Source organism: Danio rerio, chromosome 7, assembly GCF_052040795.2.
Source record: "Danio rerio strain M-AB ecotype USA chromosome 7, GRCz13ab, whole genome shotgun sequence".
Classification (NCBI taxonomy): domain Eukaryota; kingdom Metazoa; phylum Chordata; class Actinopteri; order Cypriniformes; family Danionidae; genus Danio; species Danio rerio.
Window position 1 is genome coordinate 38,792,340 of NC_141027.1, and position 19,923 is coordinate 38,812,262.

The following is a 19,923-nucleotide window of genomic DNA, read 5'->3' on the forward strand; positions in this document are numbered from 1 at the left end:
CATTAAGCACCTAATGTTGCATTGTGTAAAAAAACAAAAGCTACAAAAACACCAGGAAAGCTACACAATTTTTTGTTCCAAGGTAAAGGTACAAAACAACAGCTAGGAGCATTGCAACTTTTAGTTTGCTGCATCCCAACACAGGACATCAATAATTTACCTACATGCCATGCAGCTGTGATGTGGCTTCTGACCCTGGGAGTATATGAAGAATGTTCCGATCACAGACCACAGGCCATGCCATGTTTTAATGACTGCAGACTGACTGTGAGGCTTATTCATGGACTGTCTATGTAAGGCACACTGCCCTATAGGTCTTTAGGGTGAAAGGTGCGGGGGCAGAGCATATGGTCAGCACAGTTCATCTAACAACAAACACAATCTCGAACACTGGCACAGACAGCACTGTGGACAAATGGACTAATACTGAAGCATCTGGAACAAGCTAGCAGTTGAAAATACAACACACACATACACTCGTGACTTATGAGAGAGGATGTTAAACCATCCATCAGTCATTTAGAATGGGACACCACAACCATCCTGCTTCTCTCTGTACAGCTACAAATATAACTTGTATTACTACAACATCTCGCTCAGAGCAGCACCCCATGCCAGCCGTTCAGAATGCCAAGGGTCATAAAACCACTGACCTACACGCGCAGCTCACTCACCGTCCAAAACAGAGGGTTACTTCACAACATAAAATAAAATGTGTAAAGTTCTCTTGGAACCAGAGTAGCCAAAGTGTAAAAAAACACCTACATTATTCTAATGGAGTTGTTAATCAAAAAAGTCCTGGTTCACTACACTGCACTGAGTACATATTTGATTTCTGTGATGTGCAGAGCATTAGATCCCGCAGCAGCTTAAAAAATACAGAAAGCATCTTTGCCAAGATCCAAAGCAGCTTAGAGAAATCAATCAGGTATAAAAATCATCAGTTAGAGCATTAACCCTGCATAATTCTGCTGGCCTAAACACTACAAGCACATCCTAAAAGTTTTACAAGCTCAAAATACAGCTCAAAATCTGTACTGTATTTTATTTATCGAATATTTTGTGCAGCTGTTATTTTTTGTGCAGCTGTTTATTTGCAAACAGGGAGGGAAACACCCGTGTTTGAATTATATTTTAAATTAAATTATTAAAATTAATATTAAGTTTAAATAAAGGCTTTAACTCTCTAGTAACCATTTATGGGAAAATAGTTTGCATCCGAACATTATAGGTGATATTATGCATATTATAAAATTTGGCAAAATAAGATTAATTAGATATTAGAGAAAGGTTTAAGAATATTTCTCTAAGCCAAAATCAAGAATATGAGATCAGAAGATTGGATTAAACCACTCAGCTCACAAAAAACACATTTTTAAAAGGATTGTTTGTGTTAAAGTTTTTTTGTTGCATGGACAATATTTGAAGACAAATAACAAATCTTCATCTTCATCTATGATTCAAATATCAACACAAGCCAGATGGAACAACATGAGTGGCCCCAAACCAAAGTAATTTTGGGAAAACTATCCTTTTAATCACAATTATGTCTCAAGCTTAGTCTCAGTGAAAAGACATTTTTGCAAACAGGGGAGAATTAAGTTAGCTTTACTTTAAAAGATCAAGCATCGTTTGTCGTTTTATGACATGGCCTCATTAAACATTCTACCATATGGAAGGTCAAAGTGCTTTGTGGTCATTTTCTGTTTTCTTTCTGAACCGTTTTGGACTATTCCAGTGAGAATCATTTAGCCCCCTGCAGAAATCACCCATTTCACAGCCAATCTGGAGAAAACTTCCCTCACAGCCAAATCCGCCTCTGACCACTGGCAGCCCTTTCACATAATAAATTTCTACTCAAAGTCATGATAAAAATCAAGTTAGTCTCTGATTTGGAAAATTGTAATGTGCAGCACAATAACAGAAGTTAAAAAATATTGAAAGACCAAATTTTAAGAGCTACTGTGTAAGCAGCACTTATTACAAAAGGCATACTGTGGACTGTGTAACATCACAAAGACAAAAATTCTTGTTTCATTTTATGCTCTATAGTTTATATTGTGGCGTCGTAAAAATACATTGGTTATGGCAAGACTATCATAATCAATATGAGTGCAAAATGACATGGTATTATGGGAGTTCAGACAGAAATGTGAATTAGGGACGATGCCATCGTCCATCGCCGACAAACTTCACACTGCTGAGCCAGCATCGCAATCCATTGCCTCACCCCACATTTATATTGATATTTAACTTATTATTTGCATGTCATCTTAATGTCAATAACGGTCTTTTCATGAGCTGTGTTTAAATATACATATAGTTGCCGCTTGCACGGCTGACAGCATCGTGAAGATTAAATGAAGGATTATACAGTACCTCTCACTCTTAATGTGTAGATTCAGTGGCAAACACTGTTACCTGCAAACCCGTCCCACAGACTTTACAGTGAATGGCTTTAGTCATTTTCAGAGCGGACTTGAAGCCACTGGAGGTCTATTATCCACTCTTGGAAAAGTGTAAATGGTGGATTAACATTCAGCATGTGATCACTAATAAGATGTGCCATTATTAGTAACTTTAGGTGTTTTCTAAAACAAAATCTTTCAGTGTTATTTTCATTTTCTCCTCTTCAGCGCATCACATTTTTGCTGTTGTAGCTCCTGACATGTGAAGGCAGAGGGCGTTGACTGAGTGATGGACAACTGATATTAACCAATAATTCGCGTTCAGTTCTACAGCAGTGGGCCAATAAGAAGAGCACAAAGGCTGTGTAAGCATTGCTGTTTTTTTTTTTACTTTACCAAGTTGAAGTTCACATAACAACTGTTTATCTGTTCCTGAGTGCTGCGTTTGGCGTTTTTAGGTGCAAAGATGCATTCTGCATAAATGTGTCCTAAATCCGCGCACGCAGTGAGGATTTTGCAGGGAAAACAGTGAAAATGTATGCACTTGCCCAAATACTTTAAAATATATTTTAAGGTTGCAAAGATAAAATGTTGGGCGCATATGCGACCAAAGCGGTCGAGCCCTAGCATCTTTAATTGTCATTTACTCTTAATAATAATAATAAGGAAGTTATTATCAATCACAATACAAGTTACAGTGAACGCCAAACAAACTCTCGTCTCCTCCACCAGCTGTGGAAAAAGCTATTATTACGACACAGATCACTGTGCCTATTCATGACAGAGTCCCGTGGCAAAAAAGGTGATTGACAGGTGGTAATTGGTGTGTAAATTTATTTATTTATGGTTTGGTTATGGGTAAAGCAAAGACCATGTGTCAACATCGCCCAACCCAAATGTGAATGATGGCACATGAAAATGTTGCAATCTTGAAAATACAGATTTATTTTATTAAGCAATATTTTATATTTGTAGGTTGGACCTGTAATCATTTGTTTTTGAAAAGTGTTTTACATCTTATTCATATAAACTTTATATTTCTACATTTTAAATCAAACATTTCTCCTGAAGTAACTAAAGAGAAATATGATCACATATATACATTTCAGAGTTTAAAATATATAAAAAATATATAAATAGTCCTTCACGTCTTATTAATTATTGTTATCAGGATATGAGATGACCTATATCATGATATGAAATTTCTGTCATATTGCCCATGCCTATTCTAGACTATATTCAAAAATTAAGAGATTAGCGACAATATTTCCATATATTGGAAAGGTTTAAATGTAGAATTATCTGGGGATTTAATGGCATTCATTAGCCACATTAGCAGGAGTACAAACAGGAATGTTCCTGACAGGTGCTGCTGACCTCCATGTGGTTACTCCCTCACAGAGAGCGTTGTCACGGTTTAACAGCTGCCATGCTGCAGCAACTGTCAGACATGAACTTCATACAGCCAAATCTGACAGAAGTCACAGCTAAAGAGCTTTCTGCCTCAAAGCATTAGTATGTTAAGCACAAAACGAAACTGAAGTCTTTTGGTGGCTCAGTACAAGTATTTTAGTCCCCTCGTGAGTCTCTTAAAGGTAAAGCCATATGATTGATGGCTCCTTTAAAGAGCCTGCACTCTGACACACATCCCTTCCCCCTGTAAAGGAGATACAAGCCCCTTGACGTTCTGCTAAGCGCTCACAAACTCACGACTCCAGTTGCAATCTTGACCCTCCAGTCGAATGAAAACTCTCAGTATTTATGGAAATACACACTCAAATATGAGCTCAGTGTATCTTGGAGCATCTTAGAGCCAGCCTGCAGTTGCAGATAATAGAGGTGTTGCCATGCAGGACAAAAATCCAACTGCAAAGAACGGCCCACCATAGCAGCATCAACACACCAGTGTGTGTGTGTGCGCACACCAAGTAACCAAGGAAACAGTTTGTCTTCAATTCTGAGCACTAAAGACTAAGGAACAGAGAGTTCATTTCATGCTATTTTTCCTCATGCATGCAGCTCTCTAACAGCACACTATAAACCCACAAAAACTAAGGTAGAAATTTGTAAATGACATTAGACCTCCACATGGATGAATGATGTGTTATTGAAAGCTAACATAGACTGACACCAATTATCTAAATGATAGCAGCAAAACATGCAAAAATCAGACGGTATTGTTGTAGAAGAGACACAGACTACCCTATTATTATCATAGACCACTAAATCGATCAAATCAGAATAGGGTTTTGTTTTACACGTTGAGGTTCTCAGCAGGCCAGACTTCATAAAACCTCTCAAACTAAGCTGATGGCCGAATGTTTGTGCACTCTCTGATGACTCGCATTAAATCCCGTTCTTACGAGCACCAATTATCTGGAATATGAATACCTACCTTTCCCCATTATATTTTGATGTCTCGATTAACAAACAGTCCATTGTAATGTACCCCAACACAAAAATGAGAACCACTTACCCTCTCTGTAGCCTTGCTTTTCTGAAACGTTGCTTCCGTTAACCTGCAGAAAGAAAACAGCCGTATGGTTAGACTGGCATTTTGTCAATGAACATCTGTGCTGATTCCCAGTATCTTTGGACTTGCTGTCCTTTACCTCCATTACAATGCTGACAAAGACACAGCAGCTAGTTTGCTGTCTTAGTGTATTATTTATACTGGCTCTGAGACAGCCTCTGAGACAGACAGATCTCAAAAGAGAGTCAATGCTGCACACTGTCAACGTCAGATAAAGGCCATAACAGGTCAGTTACAACTGGCCTTATGTAATGATGGTAACGCAACAACAAAATACATCACTATATCATTTGCATGAAATCAGACATGCTTTATGTTCATTATGACATGTATGGATAAGAATGAAATATCACTAACAACTTCTAACCATGTCTGCTAGGTAAAAAAAACAAGTTCAATAAAACAGCAGCATTAGATATATAATGGAATAAAATGCTTGGAACTGCATGTACTGAACTTGCTGCACATTGATGAAACTTAGTATTACCTCTGTTAGGCTGCTTTGGTAAGATTTGCTTGAGTAAAGCACTATATAAATAAAGGTGACCAGGCTTGACAAATGCACCATAGATGCCATTACAGCAATCACATGAGGCCAATAGGACCTTGTAGCTCTTGTAGAAAGCGGTCTCATTCATAACAGCACGTTATCGGCCTATTGCTTTTGCCCTGAAAAGCTTTTACCTACACGGCTTCATTTCTAGGCTCAATATTTCTATTGCAAACTGAAGGTTTGAATGAGGTATTTCATGATAGAATGAGGTATTTCAGATAGCGGTAAAGTTGGTTTTATATTTGGATATTCAGAAATTCTTCTTAATAATATAATTTCAGAAAAGTAATATTTGTTCATTTTAAATAGCGAAATCATATTAGCAGACAATGACTATCAAAAGTACAACATTGTTTACAGTGAATTAGATAGTGTTCATGTTGTTTAGAAGATGCCAATTCCGATCGAATATTCAAGGTAACATGGTAAACAATATAGAGACTGCTAAATGAACGAATGTACGAACATAAAACCAACTTCACCTCTATGAATTTCGGAAGTAACATTAGCACATTTAGTCCTTATGTATTTATCACAGACTACTCCTACAATCGTCACCAGAATGCTTCTTTTTGAATTCCTCGAGTTACTTTCAGAAAGGTTCCTGCAGTATTACTAGATAAACGATTTTGGCTTGCAAGTTAGAAGACAGCCGTCCATTATAAAGCTCTTATCAAATGGTGGTGAGAACTCGCGTGACAGAAGCAGCTTTCTGATCAACAGGCCTCGAGCACAGGGCCACAAACTGTGAGGAACTATACACATTTGGTGGAAACTACCAACAATTAGCATTTAAAACACATTAGATACAAACATAGACAATAAGTGTGATGATACCTTAACTAGAAACGAGTTGTTTATTTTAAAAGCTCGAAAATCTGTATCAGGAAGAGGCGCTTCTTTTCGCAGCAGACTCGAGAGTCGCTACACTAACTTTTGCAAGGATCGATGCCTCCTTTTAATCGATATGCCACACAGCTGCAAGTTACTAGCATACAGAGCATTTTAAAACGGGAAACACCAAGTTACATACTCGCTGGGCAAAAAAAGGTAACATTGTTAGCGTACCCAATAACGCAATTGGTACGTCCATATCAATTTAGTAGGGGGAGGTGTGACCATGCGTTTTTCAACGGGACCTCTAACGTAATTTTGTTCATTCACAAAGCCATCGCAGTGATTTAACATTACACGCGATTCAAAGACCGCATGTGTGAAACATGAACGAATTGCAAGAGTTCTGTTCATCACCGGCGTGTTTTAGGTGTGTTTGTATCGTAGGTACACTTCTGGATTATGCTAAACTTAGCAGAGGAGCTCGAATAGCGCGCGGAAGTTAACTTACACAAGCTCGATAGGTTTTGAAGCAACGGTGCATGCACTATTGATCAAACCGTGTCTAAAAGCGAAATGAGCCCTGTGGGCGCTCGGTGGTCGATCTGGTCTTACATAATGACGCATGTTAGCGCGTGCTAGCGACCGTAAACAACCACCAGTTAGCTCGCGCGGCTACAGCCATGAACAATGAACACTTACCCTCGATGCCTCCTTTTTCAAACGGAGGAAACTGAGTAGGTATATTGTGCTGACACGGGGGAATGATTGTGTGGTGGGATTTGTGAGTTAGTAGTTTTCTCTGATTACGTCTTCCCACGACAACCTACTTTCTGGGTGGAAGAGGGACGGTGCAAAATGGCTGTCTTTCCTGCATGCACCATCACATTTATTAAAAGGGGAGTGGGGTGGAGCCTTTGTCCAAATGTTTTACGCCAATATGATGTTTTAGCCCCAAAGTGTGAATAGGCGCAGCTTTGTATATATATATTTTTTATTTGTATTTCACGACAGATTAGAATTCATAAACATAATACATTAGTAAAAATAAATTGGTCAGAACACCCCCCTTCTTTTCAAAGCACTAGATGAGCGACTCTCTCACGTGGTCGTTGAAGTCGATAAAAGCCCAAGAGGTCTGCGTGTGCGGTACAGCTAAACATCACATGTGTGTAACTGTCAGACTGGTTAACATGAGTGTTTTTGCAGTTGTGCTGATATTTTATATCCTATATAATGCGTAATATAATGAATTCACAATGCCAGGTAATGCTTAAAAAACAATTACGCACATTAACAGCATTACTGAGTGAGATTTGCGTAATATTAATTTATTGTCATATATTACTATGTTTAAACAGAAATTTATATATATATATATATATATATATATATATATATATATATATATATATATATATATATATATATATATATATATATATACACACACACACACACACACACACACACACAAACAAATACACATAATACAGATCCATTTTAGATTGTAGTCAGGCCCGGCGCTACGGGGGGGCAAAGGGTGGCATTGCCCCCTCAGACATAGTTTGTGCCCCCCCCAGTTTTTATAAAGGATTGTTCACTCAAACTGAAAATTCTTTCTGTCATTAATTATTAACACTCCCGTCATTCCAACCTTCAGAACACACATTTAAATATTTTAAAATATATGACATAGCAATTAAATTATGAAAATGGTGAGGTTAAAGCTAGTCCTATAGTCCAGAGATCCGGTCCCCGCGTCAGGTCTGGTGCGCCCGTAAATAGCCTTTAAAACGCGCACACGGCGATGGAGGCGCACTCAACTCACAAGGGAGAAAATGGGTGACATGATAGGAGCAGCTTAATTCATTACATGTTTTGGTTAACTAATTATTTAAACACAACTCTCTTGAGCTCTAAAAGGAAAAAACACATAAGAAATTTGCTGTTAAATTAATTTTAGCAGAGACGCAACTGCCAGTCATTTATTAGTTATTCGGGAAGATGTAGCCTAATAAAAATGTTTTAATAAAAATAAATAGTTTACTGCACAGTCCCACAGTAGGCTACACTATAAATAATATTTTAATTTATTTATTAATATTATTATTAATATTATTACAATTAAGCTAAAATTGACAAAACGCAGAACCCTTTGAATGTTTGCTTTCATTTTGCTGAAAGGTGCACTTTTACAGTTGCGTAGAGAAACATCCCATTATGCAACTGCAGTCAAGGTATAACACATAATAAATGCCTTTTGCGTTTAAAGATGATCGGCCTGCGAAGTCAAGTTTGCAGTGTTATGAATGCAATAGGTTTATAGTGCTTAAGTGGATTTACCGCGGATCAACCGAGAAATCTCGTGCGCTGCAGGTAGGCAGAATGATAATCTTTTAAAAATATGTAACTTAGGCTATACTGCTATTTGCTCATGCAAAATTAAACAACATAAAATATATTGTAGATCTGTTTTAAGAGCTAAAATACAACATATCGAGTTTGTTTTGACTTAGCTCATGGCCCTAAAATGAAAATAACCTGAAAACAAGCTATTAAAAAAGGCCTAATAAATAAAATAATTAATAAATAAAATGACGGGTAGGCCTAGAAACTATGGTACATATGGTTTATGATGGTTTACAATATCACGAAAAAAGCACATTTATAATAGCCTTAGACAAATCTTTGTTTTTACATTTAAAATGATGAAAAAAAAGTTATATAGCATATAAAAATTTAACCAATTTTCACGGTAATAACTGTGAATTTTTGTATCTTTTTTAGTTATTTTTCTGGCTACACTAATGCCTTAAAATGTAACTAAGTAATTGTTTTGAATGACATTAGATTGTCACATTTAGCTTTTCCCCAACACTGATGTTGGTTGTGAAGCGTGATGACTCGGTTAAGCTGATTTCACTATATTTATTTACCGGTTAAATGAATAGTCTGATCGTGGGTCAGCTTGCATGCGTGGGCATAATTTGACGTCTTTACCTAAAACTTTAAACATTCATAGGGCTGTTATTTGAAATAAAACGGAAATAAGGAGAATAACATATGATTTAAAGCACTCGTTTGGCACTGAAGCCATCATCCGTCTGCATTAATAAGCGGTATGCATTACCATCGTTAATAAAATTCGTAATAGCGAAACTGCGTATTGTTATTACTATTAAAACGTAGCCTATATTACTGCCTTAGGTCAGTAACTTAGGCAGTAATGCAAAGTTATAATAAATGCGAATAAATAGCCTAAATGAAAGAAACAAGAGACCAAAATCAGTCACCAGGTCTAGTGCCCCCCTATGGATTTAAAGTGCCCCCTCAGTTTTGACTTCCTGGCGCCGGGCCCAATAGTATGATCCTGCACAACTGGAGTAGCTGCACTCTCAGGATCGCATGTTTAGGACCGCATTTTTAGGACCCTAGTTTTTTTGCGGAAGCGCCACCTACCGGATTGGATGACATAGTGAAACTGCATTTCTAGGACCCGTTTTGTAACTGCGCCACCTACCGAATTGGATTATATAGCGGAAACTTTCAGGCACTTTTATTACAGAGGTTAAAGTGTAAAACGCCTGCTTTAAGTAACAATTTTAAAATGAAACAAATGAATTTACACCCAAAATATAAATGAATAAATAGAGTTGAGTGCCTTAAAAGTCTTAAATTCCTTGAAAAATACTGTATATTGATGAACCCCATTACATTGAACTAATTAGCTCAGTATTAAGGAAAATAAATTTAAATCAAATGGGATCAGCATTTGCAGTTACTAATTTAAAACCAGGTTGTAAAGGTTTTAGAGAGACAAGACGCAAGGATGATTCAAGAATGTACATTTATATAAATATCCACACTTTTATTTTTAATAATGCAATTCAACCACAAAAATGACCCCACTGTTTATTCAGTTGCTGCATTCAGACTGGCTGTAGACTTTAGCTCCTGTGAATGAGAGTGAAGAAGAAAGTTCAAGTATATATATACACACATATTTACATATAAATACATACATATAAATACACACACACACACACATACATATACATATACACATATACATACATACACACTGGGGTAAATAAGTATTCAACAAGTTCCCATTTTTCTCAGAAAACATATTTCTAAAGGTGCTATTGACCTGAAAACCAAAGAAAAAAAATATATGAATAGAAAACAAATCTAATTACTTTACAAATTGTTATCAACATCTGGTGAAATTTTCAAGTCAACAGCACCTTTATAAATATGTTTTCTGAGAAAAATGGAAACGTGTTGAATATTTAATTCAATTTTAATTAATTTCATCTTTATTTCTAAAGCACTTTTACAATGTAGATTGTGTCAAAGCAGCTTAACATTTATTAAATTCAGTTCAGTTCAGTGTGGTTTAGTATTCACTGCTGAAAGTCCAAACACTAAAAAAAGCAAATCCATCGATGCACAGTTCCACAAGTCTTAAACCAAGCAAGCCAATGGCAACAGTGGAGGAACAAAACTTTACAAATTGATGAAAGTGAAGGAATAAACCTTGAGAGAAACTAGGCTCAGTTGGGCACAACCATTTCTCTTCTGGCCACACTTCACGTGCAGAGCTGCAGTCTAGGCGCTTGAGGCAAACATTGGGCGTCCATCGTGGAGAAGCTGCAGGTGTGAGTAGGTCACCAGCTGGTTTTCAGGCTGGACCACAGGGTCAATGTGGGCACTCATCTGTCACTGGGGTCTTTCATTAATCAGTCTCATGCTCTCCACTTCTCCATGACCACCACAGCATCTGCTCATGATACGGTCTGTTTCAGGATTATGGATACATTTAGAAGTCCTCTATGGTGGCATCATCTCTTCACAGGTCACGATCTCTAGAGGCCTCTGGATGAATATCCCCAGGTGGAAATAGGGAACAAGGAAAATAATTAGCGCATCTGCTGTTCATAGTGTATTTAAACAAGAGATATTAAATATCAAGACAAAAATGAAGTGCTAAGAGATAAAATAGCAGTTATATGAATAAACATGAAACGCACATGATTTATAACAAAATGTCTGGTGCATTAAGACAGCAAGAGTGTGTCCTCCAAGTGGTTTGTCAATCCCACTCACCCGCATAGAGCACATAGGGCAGCACAGTGGTTAGCACCGTCGCCTCACAGCAAGAAGGTTGCTGGTTCAAGCCCCGGCTGGGCCAGTGGTCATTTCTGTGTGGAGTTTGCAGGTTCTCCCCATGTTCAAGTGTATGAGTGTAAATGGGTGTTTCCCAGTACTGGGTTGCAGCTGGAAGGGCATCCGCTGTGTAAAACATATGCTGCATAAGTTGGCGGTTCATTCTGCTGTGGCAACCCCTGATAAATAAAGGGACTGAGCTGAAAAAGAAAATGAATGAATATATATATATTCTTGAATATGTAAAACAATGTATATGAACTCAAAAGGTTAATCAATTGTTATGAAATTAAATTTAGATTAATATTTAATATAAGAGGTATAATAACAAACATTTGCTTTACAGTGTTAGCTATAATATATATATATATATATATATATATATATATATATATATATATATATATATATATATGTATATTTCTGGCTTAAGCGTATGCACTGTTGGGAGAACCAAACAGGAAACTACTCCCAACTTCATATTTTTAAGTATATAAGAGCAATACCCACCTATTGAATCGTCTCTCTTCTTTCGTCAGTTGTTTGTCAATCTGTCTGTTAAATTCTTTTACTTCACTGAAATAGAGAACAATCACTGTTGAGTTAACATATATACCAGTAACAAAAAGGCTCTTTGAGCATTGTGCAAAATTAACCATATTTTGACCTGTAATGATAATCTTTACCAGAAAGAAAGACCTGCTCAGCATTATCCAAAGACCAGCTCCTCAAGACACCCAGAGGATGTACGATGGCCTATGAAAAAAAAATCATTTAAATATGAACTAAAATACCACCACAGAACAGCAAATCATTTTACATGGATTCATAAATGAGTAGCACCCAGCATGCAGTTTATATACTTATTTGGCCAGACATTCCTCTGGAAAATGAACACCACAGATAAGCTGCACTTCATCATAGATATGCTATAAACTCAAGAACACAGCTAGCATTTGTAACTGTATTTATAAACTGCTTATCAATGTCTATTAAATGTAGAGTTAATGCTAAACAAAAAAATATTAATAAATTAACTAGTTATTAAATGCTTAATAATTATTTATTTATAGAATGCAGATGTTATAAAGTGTTACTCAACAGTTTGAGATAACCTCAATGAAAATATTCCTGTAGTTTGTTTTCTTTTCCTCCTACAATGAGCCTAAGCAATCCAATCATATTGGCCATCACTTCTTATTCGCCAGGTAAAACATACCTGATGATATAAATTAAAGATATGAGACTCTATATGGTTAAGACCTACAGAATAAGCCTAACTTTCAGAATCTCATTCATCACTGTAAAACGATGACAAAACATCAGGCTAATAACACATACAGTATTTTGGGGCTAACAGGCAGTCAGCACAATTTTTAATGTGCTAATGTAATACGAATAACACGAATTCAGTAAAATATAGATAAATCTGAAACTCTTACATCAAACGTGCTTTTACCATCTTAGTTTAATGCATGAGTCACTAAGCACATTAGCCGTTAAGTCAACAAGCCATTAAATCAACAATGTTTCATTAAACCATGGTCACGAGTTACGAACGTCGTATAATCAAACTAGAAAACGAACTCTAGAAAATTGTTAATAATTTAAAAGTTATAGCAGCTCTCACTCTGGCTGTGTAAAATTATCCATATTTATTATTATAATATTTTATTCTTCTTCTGGAAAAAAAATCGTCACGTAACATTTTTGTCCCAGACCCTTAAAAGTGGGGTAAATCATGCAGGCTAATCTGGCATTTCCGCATAAACTCACAGTATAAAACAGCAGCATTACAAAATAAACACTTACTTTAACAGTTTAAAATAAAACTTAATAGAAAAATCGGTACTTACACTTTCCTTGTCATCCGTGTCGTCCATTAGCGCATCCATGATCCAATCCGACAGGTGACGCTGTCACAAAAAACTAGGGTCCTAAAGATGCGGTCCTAAAAATGCGGTCCTGAGAGTGCAGCCACTCCAGTTGTGCAGGATTACCGGGCCTGATTGTAGTACTCTTGAATATGATGTAATCATTATTATTAAATCATAATCACATAAAAGCATGACAAACTGCAGAATGACAATAGTCATCCGAAAGAACATGATATGTTACACACGATGGCAGTTCCCTCACATAAAATCAATGTTTCTCAATAGTGGCGTCTCTAGAGCTTTATAGAGGTTTTCAAACTGGGGTCCAGAGATCAAGTAGCCGCACGGGAGAAATGTTTGAGTAGAAATAAAAGTATAATTCAGAAATTAATTTTAAAAAAGAGCGAAATATTAACTTTTATTATTTTCTTTTGCTTCTAAGATAAAATGTTTTACTAAACACAATAACAACAATTAACACACACACACACACACACACACACACACACACACACACACACACACACACACACACACACACACACACACACACATATATATATTTGGTTTAAATACAATTTCTATTTAAAAAAATAAAGTATTAATAAATGAATGAAAGGCATTTAATGATACAGTAACTTCATGCAAATTAGTAAGATATTTGGTTGCGTAATGTATAATAAACAAGAAAATATTCCGTTTTCAATCTATCCAGCTATTGACCCCCAAAACAGAAGAGGGCAATGTAGAGGATCTGTAGCAGGCGCGAAGGAAAGCTCACAGTGCGTCTCTCGTTCATGTGTAGTTGTTATGTGGGAGTTGCGACAATGAAACTTCAGTGAGTGACACGTTTGTACTTCGTTTATACGAGGAACCATGTCGAGTGTTTTAGCGAGAATTTTATTCTATCCCACTCTCGCTTACAATGTTGTCATGGAAAAGATGTCCTACAGGCAGTGGTTTAATCGCGTGGACGCGACTGTCATTCTCGGTGCTCTCCCGTTTAGGTCAATGACAGAAGAGGTAATACGTGACACATGTACGGTTTTGATGAGGATTTCCTAATTAAAATGGCCCTAGTACAACATTTATAATGTACCATGTCATCCCTTTCCTGTTCTGTCGGTTTTAATTAATGTCGCTTTCTCTTTTGATTAGTTGGTCCAAAATGAAAAAGTAAGAGGAGTAATTACCATGAATGAAGAATATGAAACAAAGTATTTCTGCAATTCAGCTGAGGTAAGTATCTCTGCCAACTCAATCAGTTGTACCCATCAGTTAAGGATTCACGGTTGTTGTTATGGCAGTTTAAAATACACAGAATAATTCTTTCCTGTTTACATTTTTACAATGCTATATACATATATATTTTGTTAACACTTTACTGTACAACAAGGTTTCATTTGTTAGAAATAAACAACTCCCAATGAAATCATTCATTAATCTTAGTTGGTGTTAATTTATTGGTTAATGTCTAATAAGCATTTATTAATGCTTAAATAAGCAATGGTTAATGTTTAAGTTATTGTGTTGATTTGCTAAATGTCAACCTAATTGTAAGTCAATTTGGAGAAAAATATCTGCCAAATGACTAAATGTAAATGTAATAACTCACAGTTGTAACTTTTATTTAATTGAGCTAATAACTAATACGTTTCAGTTACATTTTTGTACTATAATTGAAATTAAAGTGCAATTGAAACTACACTGAACTGAACTTTAACTCTGAAAACTGGACTGACGCAGTTTCCGTTTAGTAGAACTTTTATGTTAAGCTGCTTTGACACAATCTACATTGTAAAAGCACTTAATAAATAAAGATGAATTGAATTAAACTCTAGTTACCAGCTTACTCATGAGGCCTTATTGTAAAGTGTTCCCTTTTGTATTTTATTAATTATTTTCAGTTTCATTTATTTGAAACATTTGTTTAGTCAATACATTTGTGTGAAATTATGTAATACCCAAAAAATATATACTATGAAATAACAGGAGTGGCAGTCTGTTGGCGTTGAGCAGATCAGATTGGACACTGTGGACCTGACAGGTGTTCCCAGTCTTGAGCACATCCACAAGGGTGTGGATTTTGCCTTGAGACACAGAGAACAGGGCAGCAGTGTCTATATTCACTGTAAGGCTGGCCGCTCACGCAGTGCAACTATTGCAGCTGCATACCTCATCAGGGTGCGTATGAGTCTCTGTAAGTCATGAACAATAGCAAAAGCATCATATTTGTGTCATAGGTAACCAATGAAAATGGTAGGTGTCATTCTGTGTTTGTAACACTGTTCTCATAATCTGTAGTCACATAAATTGTTGAAGGGGAATTTTTGCAGAGGAAAAAAAGCGCACAGATGCAGAACACAAAAGGACTTCAATTTCTTTATTATTAAACCAAACAAAAAAGAGTCATACATTATACAGTGCTCTGCATAATTGAGTACAGCAAATTTTGAAACGGAATATTTGTATGTTTTTCTCAGTAAATGTAGGCAATGTATTTTGGTGTATTTAAACAAATATATATATATATTTATTAAAATCATATTTTAGTCACCAAAAATATTTAGAAATTGAAAGATAATGCAATTTAATTCAAGCAAAATATTGCAAAAAATGACAAACTAAATAATCTCAATTCAACTTTTCCGTTTTTGCTTCTCTTGATTTTTCCTCTTTTTTTAAATCTGTATTTAATATTTTTCTATAGCATATAAATTTGGATGTACTAGTTTTCGGACATTTATTGTAAGTTATTTTGTTAGATAAGCTCCAGATTTTGCTTCAGTACTGACTAATCTAATGTATATTCACAAATATAATATTGTATTGCTTCTTATTAAAAATATTAATTTAAAAGAAAGATTTACAAGGGGTGTACTCGTATATGCTGAGCACTGTATTATTTTTAAAGGAGTTATTAACTATTTTCTGAGGTCTAGTTATCAAGGTTTTTACATCAGAAACATCTCAATATAAAACTAGCAGTCTATTTTCTATCCTGTTTTGATGACCTCATTGGAACACACAGTTTAAATAGGCATGGAGAATTGAAAATGCTCAGAGACATAAAAATACATGCCCATGAATATGATTTCCTTCCAGTTTTGCACATGTAAAAATGGAAGATTTTGAAAAACACGTGCGCACACACAGATGTAAACTTCTGCATGTATTATATATTTGGAGTCTACATGAATTTAATTTGACTTAATTTAATTTTTTCGAAAATGAACACTGCTGTGGTTTGGTTAAAAGCTAATTAATACTTGTATCAAATATCTGTAGTAACATGTTAAGCAATAGTGAGTATGTAAAAAACAAAACAAAAATGTACTGTAAAGCTACGTCAATTAGGGACCTAATGGTGGGATCAGAAGGAAGTTAATGAAAGAATAAAGAATGCAACACAGTGTCTTGCTCTTTATCATTCATTTGCATTTGCATTTATTATTTGCATACTACACGTGTGAATTGGTGAGCAGGGCTAAACCACAATCATTTCATTTTGGAAAATTTGCTTCACTATATTAAGACTAAAAAGAAAGTAACATCGTTATTGTACAGCAGGGGTGTCAAACTCAGTTCCTGAAAGGCCGCAGCCCTGCACAGTTTAGTTCCAACCCTGCTCCAACACACTTACCTGTAGGTTTCAAAGAAACCTGAAGGACTTAATTAGTTTGATCAGATGTGTTTAATTGGAACTGAACTGCAGAGCTGCGGCCCTTCAGAAACTGAGGTTGATACCTGTGTTGTTCAGCGACCTCTTGTATATCAAAATATCAATAGTATTTTGATTTCATTTTTTCTTAATGTTGCAATTGCATTGTGCACAAAGACATGTGTATAGTGTATTTACTAGGGAAAGAATCTTATAAGACTCAAGAGAGTATTCGTTTTTCAAATCTAGTTAAAAACTAGTCTGAAACAAAGACTTCAATGTTTAGGGGGATCAATTTTAACCAGTTCCAACAGTGACTATTTTAGGTTACTGTGAGAGGTAGGTTTAGGTTTGAGGTAGGGGTAGATGTTAATAAAACACAATTTAATGCGTAATTTAATAAATAATCATTCTCATTAACTTCCAGCCAGAGCTGTATTCCTTTTAGTAACAACCCAGAATATTTTGACTGCCTTCATTAATTGAGCGAGACTAATAATCACCACACAGAATCATCTCATACAAAGGTTTATTTTAAGAACCCAACTGAAGTGAGTAAAACATGGCATTGTTGGTGGTAATTTCACATGCAGCATTTAGTACACAGAGCCGTAGTTCATTGACCCTTTTCACAAGCCTGTTATAACGCTTTTAACGGCTATCAGCATCTTAAGTCCCTGAAAGTTTTGAATATTTAGATTTTTTTAAACATTTTAACATATATTTTTGTATGTAGTATATTATCTTTGCTTCAAATTACAAAAAAATGAATTACTGCTTTTGTGAGGTGTTTCCAATGCAGTGTCTATGGAACAGGATAGTAAATTTGATGTTATTCTCTCCTCTGACTGCCATTATCAGTCTCACACATTGATTTCCTTTTTCTGAAAGTCTTTATAACAACATCATGGAGTTTTTCTTTTATTATTTGAGCAAATAAGATTGTAAAAAAATTATGTGGCAGCTTGGCAACCTTGTAATCGTAGGTTCAAAGAAGGCAGCATTTAAACGTCACTAGATTCAATTTCTGCTGTGTCCTTCCCAATCAGTATACATTTGCATTACTGATAGTACCTGTTGTGCTGGATTACTCCCTGCTCTGAAATAGAAGTTACTTTAGTTCCCCCAAAAAGACTTCCTATAACTGAAATAGTTTCCAGTTCCTGCAATGTGAACACATCAGAATGCAGGTTGTTCTATGAACGTTTCTCCACAGCAAAAGTCTATGGTGGATACATGTTTGTGTTAAACCTCTATTTTTCCACAGCTACACTGTTGGAGTCCAGAGGAAGCATGTAAGATGCTGGCCTCAGTCCGGCCCCACGTGCTGATCCGCTCGTCACAGCTAGAGATGCTGCAGAAGTACTACAAGCAAGTGTGTGATTCAGAGTCCAGCTAGAAGATGCACAGTGGACGAATGCTAATGTTTATTCTAAATCTCATATAGTGTACAACAGCAGTTTTAAACTTGCTCTGCACATTATGTCTTCCATATTTATTACATATGATTATGATCATCAATTTGGTAGCTCCATGAATGTGTGTGTCAGGTAAGAGAGTTGACAATGTTGTACAGCATCAATAAGCTGTTTTTTTTTGTCCTCGTCGGAGTGTGTATTTTTCTATATATTCTTTTTAGAATTTGTGTACTGTACATAAAATCAGTAATAATATACATCTGAATTAACCGTCACTTTGAGAATAAATCTTGTCATTTCTGTTTCTTCAGACATTTTAAACAGAAAATTGTATGTATTTTTATGAATACATAATATGAAACCGTTTGAAATACGTTTTTATAAATATGATTGAAGCCAATGGTATGTGGTGGTCTATTGCAGTGGTTCTCAAAGTAGGGGTCGGGACCCCCTGGGGGGTCGCGGGACAATGAGAGGGGGTCGCTTGGTGATTTAAAAAAATCTAATAAATTTGAATAAACTTTTATGATTACCATTGTTAATCCATAACCTACAAAAGATAAAAAATAGTCACATAAAAAATACAATATCCAAACAAAAAGCCATCAGCCTTTGGTTGTTGTTGTTGTTGTTTTACATTGATTGCAACCCTTAGGGTTTTTACATTAGATTAATGACAAAGCAACAGCGTCAGTGCACCAGATTTTACAGCACTACCAAAACTTTCTGACACCGTTACAGCACTCACGTACATTTAAAATACATACAGGACACTAAACATGGAGTATGATGTGTAAGTGGCAGTCTCCAAAATTAAACCAAGAAAAGACTTTGGATGTAACTTAAATATTGTGCCCACCAGTCTAATTAGATGAGGTTAATATAAAATAATCATAATAAAAATGATATGGGACTGTTGCACTTTTTTGTGTTGTCAATATGCTTGTGTTTATATAGGCTGATTGGTTTGTGTGAGTGTTGTGTGCAACGTTTCTATGATTATAACCACTTACGAAAATAGTGGGGGTCGCGAGTCATTGGCATTGTTATTTTGGGGGTCCCGGGCTGAAAAGTTTGAGAACCCCTGGTCTATTGCACATTTCACTCACAATGGTAATTCAAAGAATTAAAATTAATTAACAAATATTAAAAAGATAAACATACATAAATAGTTTGATCAATCAGACGTACAGTGCTCATACGTTAAATGCAGCTAAACATGTTTTAAACCTTGATTTGTATGTTCCTACTTTTAGCATAATAACTGCGATCTGCTCTTTGAATTTCTAATTAGCTTGATTCTTATAAGCAATCTGTTCATGTATGTTCAGTGAATAGATCTGCAATATAATAAGGTCCTAGGTCATTTCATAGTTTATAAATAATTAGTAATACCTTACAATACATTCTAAATTTAACTGGAAGCCAGTGTAAAGACTTAAGGATAGGTGTGATGTGCTCTGATTT

The 19,923-nt window shown here is 35.8% G+C and overlaps 2 protein-coding genes and 1 long non-coding RNA gene across 58 annotated transcripts in view; 1 reads left to right on the forward strand and 2 right to left on the reverse strand.

The window, feature by feature from the left end:
• The window catches only part of celf1 (cugbp, Elav-like family member 1), a 35,011-nt gene extending 27,817 nt beyond the window's left edge, over positions 1–7,194 (reverse strand). For 48 of the 50 annotated variants that reach the window (XM_087259933.1, XM_087259929.1, XM_087259925.1 and 45 more), the window contains exons 1-2: positions 7,031–7,163; positions 4,885–4,927 (exon numbers count right to left, since the gene is read on the reverse strand). The gene's annotated coding sequence lies outside the window, so the exon portion shown is untranslated. Of the gene's footprint in view, positions 1–4,884; positions 4,928–7,030 lie in introns of all 50 variants that reach the window. The other 2 variants (NM_131613.2, NM_001328413.1) reach the window with 1 other exon arrangement.
• A 2,980-nt stretch (positions 7,195–10,174) lies between these two features.
• Positions 10,175–13,400, reverse strand: LOC137496186 (uncharacterized). Of its 7 annotated transcripts, none has more exons than XR_015495988.1 (6): positions 13,357–13,400; positions 12,187–12,256; positions 12,011–12,076; positions 11,441–11,626; positions 10,666–11,209; positions 10,175–10,473 (listed from the first exon to the last, which is right to left on the reverse strand). It is a non-coding gene; the product is annotated as an uncharacterized LOC137496186 (long non-coding RNA). The 7 variants fall into 7 exon arrangements; XR_015495985.1 differs by having other exon boundaries at positions 10,175–10,285; positions 10,871–11,209; positions 11,441–11,700; XR_015495982.1 differs by having other exon boundaries at positions 11,441–11,700.
• A 749-nt stretch (positions 13,401–14,149) lies between these two features.
• On the forward strand, positions 14,150–18,856 carry ptpmt1 (protein tyrosine phosphatase mitochondrial 1). Its single transcript, NM_001080187.1, is given in 4 exon segments — positions 14,150–14,400; positions 14,536–14,616; positions 15,370–15,561; positions 18,306–18,856. Coding segments are annotated over 4 exon segments (552 nt in total). The 5' UTR covers positions 14,150–14,253; the 3' UTR covers positions 18,438–18,856.
• The last annotated feature ends 1,067 nt before the right edge of the window (positions 18,857–19,923 follow it).